General features: G+C 36.0%; 1 protein-coding gene across 3 annotated transcripts in view; it reads right to left on the bottom strand.

Moving 5' to 3' along the window:
* The window catches only part of RBM25 (RNA binding motif protein 25), a 53,068-nt gene that overhangs the window by 21,219 nt on the left and 16,684 nt on the right, over nucleotides 1–15,165 (bottom strand). For all 3 annotated transcript variants that reach the window (XM_019733360.3, XM_074327252.2, XM_074327253.2), the window contains 3 exons: nucleotides 11,366–11,423; nucleotides 7,770–7,930; nucleotides 1,073–1,258 (listed from right to left, as the gene is read on the bottom strand). In XM_019733360.3, the coding sequence (XP_019588919.1) occupies nucleotides 1,073–1,258; nucleotides 7,770–7,930; nucleotides 11,366–11,423 (405 nt within the window). The remainder of the gene's footprint in view (nucleotides 1–1,072; nucleotides 1,259–7,769; nucleotides 7,931–11,365; nucleotides 11,424–15,165) is intronic.

Raw genomic sequence — 15,165 nt, 5'->3', positions numbered from 1 at the left:
CAAAATTCCTGCCATACAGCAGGATTTCTTTGATCCTCTCCCTCCTAACCCATATCATATCTGGTTATTTTCTCCTTTACCATTAATGGGAGGAGAGACAACACTCTACAGGCCTCAATTACCCGACACCCTACTATCTCTACCAATTACCAGTCCCAACTATCAGCATTTCACCAGACAGACTTTTACAACCATGTGAGAAAGAATGAACCAAGTACTGAAAATGCATTTGGCCACAAAGAAAACTGAAGATGGCCCAAGAAAGCAATGAAATCCAAAATAATATGAACCGGACCTACCCCTTGACAGTAAATCACAATGTTTCATAGTACTTTTTCATGGTATAAACAATCCATGTATATGACACACTTCCAATATTTTTAAAGAACGCTCCCCATAATTTTTCTCAATTTATCCAAAAGAAATGAGTATAAGAAAATGAAACATTTCTTTCAACCTGGACTCCCTACTGTTCAATTAGTTTGGTCTAACAAAGATTGGTGATAATGTAATATACTGCGGAGGTGTTTCATCTTGTGCTGCTTTTTCATAGTCCTCCCATTAGAATTTGAACAGTATTACTGGCTATAGAGGGGAATAAAAATGTGGTTTATAAGGAGATGGCCAAAAATTAAAGAATGGGTAAAAATCGTGAGTGAACATTTGCAGCAGAGATGGAACAGCGATAATTAGGTAGTCAGGCAAACAAGGCCAGCCCCTTCATAACCAAACAAAAACAAAAAGAAATCTTACTTTACCACTTAATATCATTTCCTATACTTCATCACTCAAGTTTTTTTTTTCTTACTTAATTAGAATCCACAGATAAGCACAAGCTTCCATGCCAGTGTATTTCAAACATAGAAAACAGGAATGTTTTGGTAAAAAGATTAGGAAGTTAATTAGTAAAACATGGTCAAATTAAGCTTAGTTAATTAATTTGTATATTGTTATAAATGCTAGTCATTGTTTTCACCCCAAAAGTTGAAATGTAATGAAAGCACGAGAATGTGACACCATAAAAAGTAAAGTGTAGAAAATGACTTTGTTGTCAGAAATCAGTAACACATACGTCTTCCTTCTTTTCCTTCTTCTTCTTCCTGGGATGAGAGTCAGATTCTTGTGAAGGGGCATTGAGCTCACTGGAGTATTCACGTATTAAAACTTCAATGGCCCCTTTGATCATCTGATCCCTTCTCTTTGTTTCTTCATCTAAAGCTTCTTCATCATCATTAGTGACAGTTTCTGGCCTAGCATTCTTAAAAAAAAAAAAAATAAGTAAAATAAGGCAAATACAGTAGTGGGAGGTCGGGTAAATCAAACAAGAAAATGAAAAACATTCTAAAACAAGAGTCAGTACACAAAACAAACATGCTCTCCCCAAAACATCTCAGTAGTCCTATTAAATGCAGATTTGGTTTTGCTCTTAACTTTGTAAAACTAATTTGTTTTTATTGTTTTTTCCTTATATATCAGTACTTCATCTTTTTCTTTTCTTCCCTTGATAGCTAATATTCTGACCCCTAACCAGAAAGATTAAATCACAGGACTAGCATACTGCACAAAACATCTGCCAAGTTTTCACAATTTACTAATTCCTTCCAAAGTTGAAAATATAATTATGTGAAAAAAGCAAAATACAATTTTATGTACACTATGCTAACCACTAGTTAAAAAAAAAGCATATGTAGGGGCCGGCCCGGTGGCTCAGGCAGTTAGAGCTCCATGCTCCTAACTCCGAAGGCTGCTGGTTCGATTCCCACATGGGCCAGTGGGCTCTCAACCACAAGGTTGTCAGTTCAATTCCTCGAGTCCCGCAAGGGATGGTGGGCAGCGCCCCCTGCAACTAAGATTGAACAGGGCACCTTGAGCTGAGCTGGGGCTGAGCTCATGCATGGCTCAGTTGGTTGGAGCGGGTCCTCATAACCACAAGATTGCCGGTTAGACTCCCTCAAGGGATGGTGGGCTACGCCCCCTGCAACTAGCAACGCAACTGGACCTGGAGCTGAGCTGCGCCCTCCACAACTAAGACTGAAAGGACAACAACTTGAAACTGAATGGCACCCTCCACAACTAAGATTGAAGGGACAACAACTTGACTTGGAAAAAAGTCCTGGAAGTACACACTGTTCCCCAATAAAGTCCTGTTCCCCTTCCCCAATTAAAAAAAAAAAAAAAGGCATGTGTAGGTTAAACAAACAAAAAAAACACTAGACAGATCTATACAACACAAAGCAAACATCAGCTAGACAGGTCAGGGGCTGAAATGATGGCTTCTTTTTCCCACTCCGCTTTCTACAATTCCTACAATGTGGGAATACCACTTTAAAAAGTCACATACTTACACACTAAGACGGAATCAACTCAAACTACTGCACAAGGCTTTCTCCCCATGACTTGCATATGTAACATTATAAAAACCAGAAACACAAAAATTCATGGTGTAATGCTTCTCACAAACAAGCAACTGAGTATTTGCAAGACTTCATTATTTTTTAAAAGAAGCCTAGATTGTTACTTGTGTTGATGTGAAAAAAATCATTGGCTTCTAATGTGCTACTATTTTTGTTTCTAAGTTTTATTTCAAGTCCCCTGTTAAGGAATAACTCAGTTCAAACCACAAAATTTAGACAATGACCTCAAAACTTTGGGTAGTTTCCAGTTACTCTCAACTCCTCTTCTTAAAACTTAGAAAGGTGAAAAAGTATGACAAAAACGCAACAAGGTAAATATAAAGGTGTATGTGTACAAAAGCTTGTAATTTAAAACTATATACACACACGCACATCCCAAACTACTTATCAGTTTACTTGGTAAACATATACATACTATACACATTTTCAGATACACAAACATGAACCGATGCTCTTTTGCACAAATGCTGACTCCTGGTCACAATTCTATTCAAGGTGAGTTTCATGCCTTGTAACTCCTAGCAGTGATTTCTTAACTCAACTACCAGCATTCTCCAACGAACACTTATTCAACAAGCATTCATTTCTTAAATGAATTTGCTCAACAAATTAAGAGCCTACTACTATGTGCAAGATACAATGCTACATGGCAAAATAAGTCAAAATTGAAAAAGAAATAACCTTGCCCTTAGCATTTAACAATAAAGGCTAAGAGACGGTTATGACACAGATAACGTCAATATAAATCATTGCGGTATTATAAAACTAACCACTCTAAGAGTTTCTTACTTTCTCGAACCTGCCTCTTCATCCAGTCTTCTTATAGCCAACTTTCTATTTGGCATCTTGGATAAAGACAAAATGGTTTACCCAGGACTATAATAAAATTGTTAAAATTATTTACCAAAATATTGTAAACTATAATTGTGGCAACATGTTCCTTTCTTACTTTAAATCAGTAATATATAGCAATAAGGTCTTTATGCAGCTTTCATCAAAATTCCTTCAGTGATAGTTTGCTCCTCCACAGGTTTTAAATTAAATTAACCCTCCAGGTAAACTTGTCACTGAAACCGTAGGTCCTGACACACACGTCTATTATAACCCAAACCCCAAATTCTTGATTATGAAAATATACTTTGAGAGCATCCAGTTTGTCTTTAGCTTTTCCCTTATATTCTAAATTCCTTTCTATAAACCCTCTACATCTCCATGCTCTTCTAAGAGTAAGGATAGAAGTGAGGTTATAAAACCAAAGGCCTACTCATCTAAAAATACTCATCCCTAATTCCCTACCACCACCAGCCTAAGTCAAAATTTAAATATTAATAGAGCCAGGCTTATCTAAATTAGAAATAAAGCATTTGGAATGAATTAATTCACACTACCTTGCCAATAACTATTGCCCCTTGATCTAAAAACTGTACATTTTTAGAAGAAAAAATTAGCCCATCTTTTAACTGATTGTTAATATAAGAAAAACAAAAATAAACATGAAAGGTAGTTATTTTTGGTTTCAACTTGCTCTAACTCTGGGTCTTCAACCATAAACAATTTCCTGATTTCCAGTTTCTTCTTCCACTTCAGAAACAGAAAGCACATTCAATTATACTGAGCAGCAAAAGGTGAAGGGTTTAGCTGATCACAGAAATCAACGCAATATCTGAGATGCTTATGTGGCCCACCTATTTGGCTCTTTTCAGAGGAATTAAAAAGCTTCAACAGTAAAGCTACTGACTATAAAGTTGGAAAACAGCCCTTCTAGGTTCATTTTTTTGGCACTTACTTCTAGAATCTAAAACAATAACTTCTTTGGGAATTTAAGCGAATGCGGAACCCTTTCTTTTGAGGAAATGTAGATTCAGCCAGAATTTCCAGACAAAGATGTCAAGATGTTCCTAACTGTATAGAATCTGCCATCAATTAACATGCAATGTAAGTGGCTCTTTCCAGAGACTATATTTCCAATACTTGTCAAAATTCATTCCTAAAGGTGTGGTTTACAACGACTACCCCTGAGACAATCAAGCAGATAGCTCTACCTCTATTGCTGAACATCCAGAAAACAAGACACGGACTAGACTAGATCAGCATGGCTACCTCAAATGAAAAACTAAAGGTCAAAATCCTGCTTCTACAATTTCTGCAAACTCTAAACGAAAACTTTCTATCAAGTCATTAGACAAGACACATAATTCTTCTTAAAATTCTAGATCAGGAGAAATATTTCACTCTCTTTCTAGACAAGCTTGTGTTTCTTATTTAGTTAAAGAGAACTATACAGCTATTTGTGTTTTCTCCTCTGCCTGGGATTCCCGAAGATGCCTGACTAAAGTAACATACAAGTTTCTCAATGTCTCATTATCGTATCATCTACCATAAGTCAATATTTTATAAATTTCTCCAACAAATCAATAAAAGAGAAAAAACAAGTAAACTTGCATATTTTATCTTGAAAAATCATGACAAATCTGCAACCTACTCACAATGTAGTTATACTTGCTTAAGTTATTTGAAAAGAAATTATCTGATAGTTGCTTGACTTTTTCTTTACCAGTACTGTTAAGGAAAACTGACATTCCAGGAAAACAGGCCATGTTTGTCTTGTGACTTCAAGCACCTGGGTACCATGCCAAGTGTACCCAGAATCATGTCTGTTAATTTTTTTAAATTTCATTTTATCTGAAATAATTGTTCTGTTTTTATTGGAGGTGGCTTCAAATCCATTCTTGAAGAAAGATAGAAATAGATTTAAATTGTGGTTCCTCTTGCTAATGGTGATTTCAAATTAAATCAGTCACAAAATTGTGCATTTCCTTATTTATATATAGTGAAGTGATTTACTTCATGTTCAGAGTACGCCATCTGAAAATGCTACAAATTAAACCACCTCACAAGTTAGTGATTAAACATAGTAAAACAAAACAAACAAAAAAACACGGTGAAACAATGAGTCCCAAGACATAGAGTCCATGCATTTTTTATAAATAAGAATTTGGGGCCGGCCCGGTGGCTCAAGTGGTTAGAGCTCCATGCTCCTAACTCCAAAGGCTGCTGGTTCAATTCCCACATGGGCCAGTGGGCTCTCAACCACAAGGTTGCAGTTCAACACCTCAAGTCCCGCAAGGGATGGTGGGCAGAGCCCCCTGCAACTAAGATTGAACACGGCACCTTGAGCTGAGCTGGGGCTGAGTTCCCGGATGGCTCAGTTGGTTGGAGCACGGGCTCTCAACCACAAGTTTGCCAGTTCGATTCCTCGAGTCCCGCAAGGGATGGTGGGCAGCGCCCCCTTCAACTAAAATTGAACAAGGCACCTTGAGCTGAGCTGCTGCTGAGCTCCCGGATGGCTCAGTTGGTTGGAATGTGTCCTCTCAACCACAAGGTTGCCAGTTCGACTCCTGCAAGGGATGGTGGGCTGTGCCCCCTGCAACTAGAAAAACGGCAACTGGACCTGGAGCTGAGCTGCACCCTCCACAACTAAGATTGAAAGGACAACAACTTGACTTGGAAAAAAGGCCAGGAAGTATACACTGTTCCCCAATAAAGTCCTGTTTCCCTTCCCCAATAAAAAGAAAAAAAAAATAGGAATTTGGTTATCACAGCAAGGAAAATCTGCAAAGTTTTGTTGCATATATTTTTTTAAAGTTTTAGTGACATGACAGATAACACTGCTGATCTGAGCTACAATTTATACTCCAGAGAAATTATATTTCATTACTTCCTTATAAAGGTAGGTAAAGACAGTTAAGGTTACCAGGACAGCAATATAAACTGCAACTGTTATTCAATAAATCATTCTTGGCATGGACAAGACATTCTAGGTTTTGTGGAGGTACAAGATGAAGGAACACAGTTTTGTAAACTTATTGCCCTTTCTACCTTGTAATTGAAAGATGGGGAGAGGAAATGGGAATGAGATGGTACAAGGGGCTGTGAATGATGGGGAGATGTAAACAACACCTACCACAAAGCAGACTGACATTAAGAGCAGTAAAAAAATCCTGCTTGATCTGGGAAGAGGGGATTTAATTCTGCCTGAGAGGAATCAAGAGGTTGGGCTGATGAAGGCTATATGAATCAAGTAACAGTTTAATTATACTAACTATATGCATAGAATTTTAACAAGGTGCTTGGATGGGCAACAGGACATGAAATGTCAGCAAAGGACACAGGAAGTTTGTACGGATACATGATTGAATGGAGGGACATTAGAAAGGTAGATTGGAGCAAGCCTTCAATGTCACGCTAAGAATATGGGCTTTAAATTCTAAGAAATTGAAAACCATTAAGGATGTATGAGCAGGAGATTGAAATAATTATACTGTTTTAGAAATACAGGCAGTACTGTAACAGTTAAGAGGAAACTAATTAAAATATTATGCAGAGAAATCCGTTAAAATATTAAAATCCAAGGAAAGGCACAAGGAAGTGAAAAAAGTTGTTTACAAAACAACACTTAGAATTCAATCCTGTGTTTATGAAAAGAAAAACAAATTCACATATTCCAATTAAAACTATATTCATTCACACAGAGAAAACTGTCTGGAAGAATATGCAACAAGAATATCTACAGTGGTTACTAATGGCGATGGGATTGTGAATGGTACTTAATTTCTTTATAGTTTGCTTTTATGTTTTTTACAAAGAGCATAAAATGTTTTTGTAAAGAAGGGAGGGGTGGAACAAGAAAGCTATTTCTATTCTGAATTATAATAAAAGTTTGAAAGAGCAAAAAGGCCGCTTTGTTTTTGTAGACAGGAAGATAATAAATCTATATGGATCAGCACAGCTTGAGGCGCCAAAAAGAAACAGGAAGGGAAAACAAAGAAGTATGTTCTCAGGTTTTAGCTACTTTTTGCTTTGTTGAGAGAGAGTAATAATTCATACATTACACTACAACATACAAAATTTTCCTTTACTTAGCTTCACTTAATATAGCCACCCACCTGAGAAAAATAAGACTTATTTTCATTCACTTTAGAACTTGTGTACTTCTAAAACAGAGGGCAACTAATAAAAATTGTGTAGGTTGAAATATATTTTGTACTTACTTACAAAGCTGCCTTAATGAATTAGCTCTGTTTGGAATAGTCTGTACCAATGTTTTCTCTGGCAAGTTAACCTTGTCCAGCCTCCCTTACTACCTCCATCCCAACCTGGAACAAGCAAATCAACAGTCATCCACCCACTATGGGTAGATAAAAGACTTAAAATAATTATAAACTATAAAAATACCCTCCTACATGTTAGTCACAAGCATAATGATCTCGTGAAGCCCCATATTAGATTCATTTATAAGATTTACACTGAAAGAGCACAGTTGGCCTGGCGAAGTTTACACTATAGAAAACATACCCCATTAGAAGCTTTCTTCTTTGCTTTCCACTCATCCAGTTGTGCCTTTGTCTTTGCATCAACTTTAACAAGTAGTTTCTTCTCTCCAATCTGTAGGTCATGCAATAACCTGAGTGCACGGAGGGTAGATTCAGGCTCCTTATACTCACAGAATCCGAAGGCTAGCAACAGATGTAAAGAATTTAGTGATATTAACAATACAATTATGAAAGATGAAACATATTTCTGGAAAATTAAAATCATTAGAGACCAAATGTTACAATACTTTGCAAGGATTATTCATGTTGTCACTCCTCCCTGTCCTTCAATTACCTTTGATGATTTCACTTTTACCCTCAACCAAAAGAAAAAGGAGAAGACAAAAACAGGAAAAAAGAAAAAAATTCTAAACAGGGGAAAGGAAGAAAAATTCTTATTAGAAGTGCTGGTAAGGGCTGGGACGGTGGCCCAGGCAGTTGGAGCGCCGCGCTCCTAATGCACTGGTTCGATTCCCACATGGGCCAGTGAGCTGCACTCTCTATAGCTAAGAATGTGAACAACAGCTCTCTCTGGAGCTGGGCTGCTGAGAGCAGCCAGAGGTCAGCATGAGCTGCCATATGCTACCACATGCTGCCATGAGCGGCCAGTGGCCATCGTGAGTGGACGGCAGCCAGCGTGAGTGGCTGTGGGCTACTGTGTGCTGCCGTGGGCCACCGTGTGCTGCCATGAGTGGCCAGTGGCCAGCGTAAGTGGCCGGCAGCCATTGTTAGCAGTTGACAGCCGGCGAGAGCTGCCGTGATTGGCTGACCGACGACTGGTGAACGACTGCCTCAGCCAGGGGGAGCGCAAGGCTCAATACCAGCAAGGGCCAGGGAGCTGTGTCCTACACAACAACTAGACTGAGCAAGAACGGCTTGAACCAAAGTGGCAGGGGAGGCAGAATGGGGGAAAAAAACAAAAGAAAAACAAAGAAGTGCTGGTAAAAAGTTTGCAAAATTAGCAAATTTCATGATTGTGTTTTATTTCATAAATTCACTTCATCCAGACTTCCTAACAGCTACAAATAAGTGAGAACAGGCTGCTTGAACATAAATAAAGCACTTTTCTGAGACAACAAACTATAAAAGTAATGATCTTTTATCCTAGTTATCTAATTTTTCTAAATCTGTTTTATTTTAATAACTAGCCTCATTATTACCATGACTTTAAATTAGTGATATTAAAACAGTGTTAAATTTTAAAGAGTAATCTAAAACAAATGAATCCAGTTAATGACATAACCACATAGAAACTATTCTGAATGACTTTAAAATAATAAATTTGAGTATACATTTTTAGTGATACATCCTAAGAACAAAAAGAGCTGTCAATAAAAAAGAAAATTCAATAATCATATTGTTGATGATAACATTGGTGTTATTAGCCTGAAACTGTATGTGAAACGTGAGGTGAAGCAAGCCAGTAAATATTTAATAGTCTATCATCCCAGGTGTCCTTGAAACTCAGGATTCCCAGTGTGGGAGAATGAAAATATACATATGACAGAAAAGGTTAAATAGAAACTTTTTACCCTGTTTTCCCCGAAAATAAGACCTACCTGGACAATCAGGTCTAATGCGTCTTTTGGAGTAAAAATATAAGACATAGTCTTATATCACATTATATAAGACCCGGTCTTATATTATAGTAAAATAAGACCGGGTTTCATATTAATTTTTTTCTCCAAAAGACGCATTAGACCTGATTGTCCAACAGGTCTTATTTTCGGGGAAACACGATAGCCCTGAATTTGAATTAACTTGCAATGCAAAAACGGAAAAGCAAAGATCAAACTTCTGTAACAACAAGTATACCTAATTCCCAGATTGTGATTTTGAAAGCAGTTTTGCACTAAAAGGAACGAAGTTCCTTGGAGAAATGGCTGGTACCAGATCTGGGGCACAAAAACTACTCGACTGAGCTTGGAATATCCTGTCATTCCAGATAACAAAGAAGCTATCACAAGCAATTAGGCTTGTGTCAAAACCACTGGAAATTGAACTTGCATAGGCAACTAACATATGACAGCTTAAGTTTCACTAGCAATAACAATGGCAATTAATCCATATTAAATACAATAAATTGAATATGCTTCAATCCGTAAGTTCAAACAAAAGTCACTGCTAAAGATGCTAAAGACACAAGCTCAATCTTTTGAAAAATGAAATGAACAACCAAAGTATTTATCATGGCTTTTAAAATATAAATTATACCTCTACGTAACCAAATAGTACATGGAGGGGGAAGTATATCCTTATGGAAGTATTCTACTAGTAAGAATATTTGTTCTTCAATGGAGGAATGATAAAATTCTTCAAAACAGACTATTGTATTTTGTAACCCTCAATGAATGCATCAACCTAGGCATTGACAATCAACAGATGCTACCATTAAAAAAAAAAAAAAAAGCCCAAATGTTTCCTTTTGGAAGAATGCTATCTTTAGAGAATTCTTACAAATAAAAGCATCAACATTTACTAACAATTGTCACCTCAATAAATGTTAATTGAAAAAGAAAAAAGCATCAACAAAAATAACACAAACTCAAATCTGATCAAGTCTCAAGATACAACTACCAACCAGTTTACAAAAAATAAAGAGGATAGAGATGCATGGCATATTATTCTACTGGAGCTGCAACCAGAAAATCCAAACTAAAAAAATACTACTGGGCAAATGACCCCGTTTCTTCAACAAATAACTCAAGGGAAAAGAGAGAGATAGAAGAACTTAAAATATTAAGAGACTTAAAAATATGTCAATCAATAGCAATGTGTGCACCTTATATGGATCCTGAATCAAACAAACACACAAAAAAATTTACATTTGAGGCAACTGGACATCTGAAAACTGACTGGATATTGACTCAGTGTTGGACATCTCAATATTGACTTAATGATATTAAGAAAAATAGTTAATTCTTCTAGGCCTTATAATAGTAACTTCGATTTTTTTTTAAAAGCCCTGATCTTTTAGAGATACTTACTAAAATACTTACAGACAAAAGTATCTGGTGCATAAGTCTGCTTAAAAATAATATAAGGAGGAAATGGGTAAAGAGCGTGTGAAGCACGATTGGCCAACAGTTGATAAATGTTAACAGTAGGTGACTGAGTACATGGGAATTGATCATATTATTGTAATTTTTATACATGTATGTGAATTTTTCCATAATGAAAAGTGTTTAAAGAATGTCTATCAAGCAGGTGTTCCAACAAGTATGAAAAGAACATGCTTTCAAGATTACCAGGTCATATCTTTTCTCCTACTTTCTTAAGTCTTAATTATCCCACCTTGATCATATACTCCTGCTGAGACAAAAAGGACTTTGTAATCTTGTAAGCCAGTTAGTCTAATTTTTTTTAGGTTCCTACCTACCCGCTTCCTGTTATACTTATCCATTTTCTAATCTCAACTCTCAGCCAATATCTTCTCAATTGGTTATAATCCTATTCCAATGAGGAAAACAAAGAATGCTAATACAATACCCCCATTTTTGAGAACAATGAAAAGTAAATCATGCAGTTATTTATGCACAAACGTTAAAATTATCTCAATATAAGGAAAATAGCATCTACCTTGAAGTTTTCCAGATGCACCTTGTACTCTCTTCCAGCTCAAAACCAAGCCACATTTCTTAAAAAAGAAAAATACATATAGTTACCATTTAACAAAATAAACTTATAATGCAAATAGAAGCACAATTATATTCCTACTAGGAAAACAACAAGCAAAAACTAAGAAAGAAAAAAGATCAAACCAGCAACTAAGTTTCCTCAAATTCTCTCAATTCCCACAAACCTATATAAACTAAATATCTAACAAACTATTTTAAAGAAAAATCAATTCTTACTGATTATTTAATTCCTACTAATTAAAATTTCCTTTTAATTAGAAATTTAACAGCATTATTTATCCTATCAAATGTATAAAAACCCAAAATGCCCAATACTGTAATAGTGAAAACTACAGTAAATTCAAGGAAATATTATGCATCCATAAAGATTGTTTTAAAACAAAACAATGTTTTGGGTGCCAAAAAAATGTATACATATTTTAAGAAAGGAAAAAACTATTAAAATTATAATAATATATACTGATAACAAAAGCTGAATTTAAGTCATGTTTGACTTCTGCAGTGACAATAGCAAAGTGGTTACCATCAGCGTCCAGACATGTCTGATTACAGCGAACTACTGCTTGAGCAATGTTGAGCAAAGTGTCCACTTGTAAACATTTTTTTTGGCACCCCCAGTACATAAGGATTTTTAATGACATGGGAAAATGCTTGATATAGGATGAAAAACTAACATGGGACATGAAACTGCAGATACACAGGAGGATTTTAATTATGTAAATAAAAAGAATTTCCATAAAATGATCAGAAATATTCTAAAATGTTCATGGGGCAGGTTGTCTAAAAGGTGCGACTTTATTACAACTTGTTTGCTTTCAAAGTTTTAAAATATTATTTCTAATTATTTAAAAACTAAGGTAAAAAAAAGTCATTTGTGGAAAATAGTAACTGAAGATTGCCTGTCAAAACTGAGAATGAATGAATTCTTCACATATTCCTTCAGAGAAACAAATGATAATCAAAGAATAAAAAAGATAAAATCCTTCAGGTCTAATATAGCAGGGGGAAATAGCAGAATTCAACAAAATTTTGAAAAGACAAACGGCAAGGGGTATCTCATTCAATAAAGCAAAGAAAGCTATAACTATCTCCAGAGGCAGATACTGATGAAAAAGAATTAGGCTGACTTAACTGATTCTACAGGCCAAGTAGAACTGGACTGGAGGTTTAAAAAAAAGGTATGGTGGTGAATGGAGTTGAAGTATGAAGCTAAATAAAAACAGGTGTTTGCCTGACAATGTGAATATGGCATAATCATAGCCTCAAAGTTCTTTTGAAGCAACTACCCTACCTCTACCCCCAGACAGCCTGAAGAGTTAGTCTGAAGAAAGTAAACACAAGAAGCTGGGGATGTGAAGCACTGGAGATGAAGGAAGATCTGAATGAGATACAGAGTGCGTAACAAGGGAAGAAAATAAGATACAAGTAATGCTTGAACTCAGTCCATCACCCCCTACCCATGCAGGCCAGCCAATCATACACCCTCGAAGCATGAAACGAGAAGTTTTCTAGCAAAACCAACAAGCCTCAAAGAAAAGTCCTCTGCACACAAATATTTAAAACCTCTGGCTGTTGGCTAGTACCCCACAATGATGCCCAACATTTTACAAACCCAGCTTATGCACACAATAGCATTTCAATCCCTAATTCTTAAATATGAACAATCAACGATCACCAGACATTTAAGAGAAGTTTTAAAAGTGAAAGAAATTCAGGAACCCAAAGAAAGCTTAAAAACAAAACACTGCTGCACATATAAATCAAGAACAGATTTTTAAAAGGGATGCTTCAAATTGAAAAAATATACCTATGTCCACATAAAAACTTGATACAAATATTCACAGCATCATTATTCATAATAACAAAAGAGTAGAAAGAACCCAATTGTCCATCAATGGATGAGTGGATAAACAAAATGTGGTATAGCCATTAAATAAAATATTTGGCCATGCAAAGGCATGAAATATCAATACAAACTATAATATAGATATACCTTGAAAACATTATGCTAAGTGAAAGAACACAAAACAAAAAGGCCACATATAGAATAGGAAAATCTGTTGAGACAAAGTATAAGCTGTTGCCACAGCCTGGAGGGAGGCGAGAATGGGAGGTGACTGTTAATGGTTACAGGACTTCTATTTGGGGTGATAAAAATGCTCTGGAATTAGTGGTGGTGTTTGTACCACTTTCTGAGTATACTAAAAACCATTGAACCACATTATAAAAGGGTGAATTTCATAGTATTATAAATTATATCCCAATAAAGATTATTTCTAAAATGTCCTCCCAATGTTCCACTTCGGAAAAAAATTGGCATTATCCTGTAAAACTGAAGATGAGCATGCCCTAACTCAGAAATTCCACTTCTAAGAGAATACATTATAGAAATTCTTTCAGGTTCACCTATGAAGACATGGTATCACTAATAATGTACCATGTTTCCCCAAAAATAAGATCGAGCTGGACCATCAGCTCTAATGCGTCTTTTGAAGCAAAAATTAACATAAGACCTGGTCTTATATATTAAAAAAAAGACACAGTCTTATATAAGATTCTGGCTTATATTAAAATAAGACCTGGTATGTTATGTTATGTTATGTTATGTTATGTTATGTTATAATTATATTATATTATATTATATTATATTATATTATATTATATTATATTATATTATAGTAAAATTAAGACCGGGTCATATATTACATAAGACCGGGTCTTATAGTAAAATAACACCGGGTCTCATATTACGATGGTGGGCTGCACCCCCTGCAACTAAGATTGAAAACGGCACCTGGACTTGAAGCTGAGCTGCGCCCTCCACAACTAGACTGAAGGACAATGACTTGGAGCTGATGGGCCCTGGAGAAACACACTGTTCCCCAATACTCCCCAATAAAGACTTAAAAAAAAAAAAGAGGACTGACAATTAAATGCAATGTATAGTCCTTGACTGGATAATAGATCAAAATGAAAAACAGCTACTAGGAAAATTAAATAAGAACTATATATACATTACTTAACGATACTGTACCACCCTTAAATTTCTTGAGTGTAATAATGATTCTGTGATCATGTAGGACAATGTCTTTGGTCTTAGAAGACACATGGGAAAACGCTTAATATAGAAGTGAAATGTCATGTCACAACTTACTCTCAAATTACCATATTTTGCCATGTATAATGCACTCCCATGTATAGCGCACACCTATGTTTTTGGCCCAAACTTTCAGGGAAAAAAATCTTTCATTTTAATTTTTTAATTCAAATTTTTGTTTGTTTACTTTTAGATACTTGTTTTTTGTATTATAAAGGAATTTTAGCATTTGTTTTTGAAAATATTATGGTACAAAAAATTTTATGTACCAGTAACAAATTTATGATATTTACACATCACAGAAGGCCAAGAACTCTTCGTCGTTGCGCCGTAAGTTCAACAAAACCGATTATCATATTGCAGGGTATTATTTTGCATACGGATATTGTTACTGATTTCTAGGTTACATTTTTAAGTCATAAGCATAAATAAAAGAATTAAAAACATTGTGATTGGGGCCAGCCCAGTAGCTCAGGTGGTTGGAACACTGTGCTCCTAAGGTGGAGGTCGCCGGTTCGATACCTGCATGGGCCAGTGAGCTGCGCCCTCTACAGCTAAGATTGTGAACAACAGCTCTTCCTGGAGCTGGGCTGCGGAGAGCAGCCAGAGGTTGGCATGAGCTTCAGTAAGATCCCTCAGGCTGC

The sequence above is a fragment of the Rhinolophus sinicus genome, chromosome 3 (genome assembly GCF_057876585.1).
Source record: "Rhinolophus sinicus isolate RSI-liver-muscle chromosome 3, RSI-T2T, whole genome shotgun sequence".
Classification (NCBI taxonomy): domain Eukaryota; kingdom Metazoa; phylum Chordata; class Mammalia; order Chiroptera; family Rhinolophidae; genus Rhinolophus; species Rhinolophus sinicus.
Note: the sequence above shows the minus strand (reverse complement) of the source record. Positions and strands in the feature narration are given on the sequence as shown.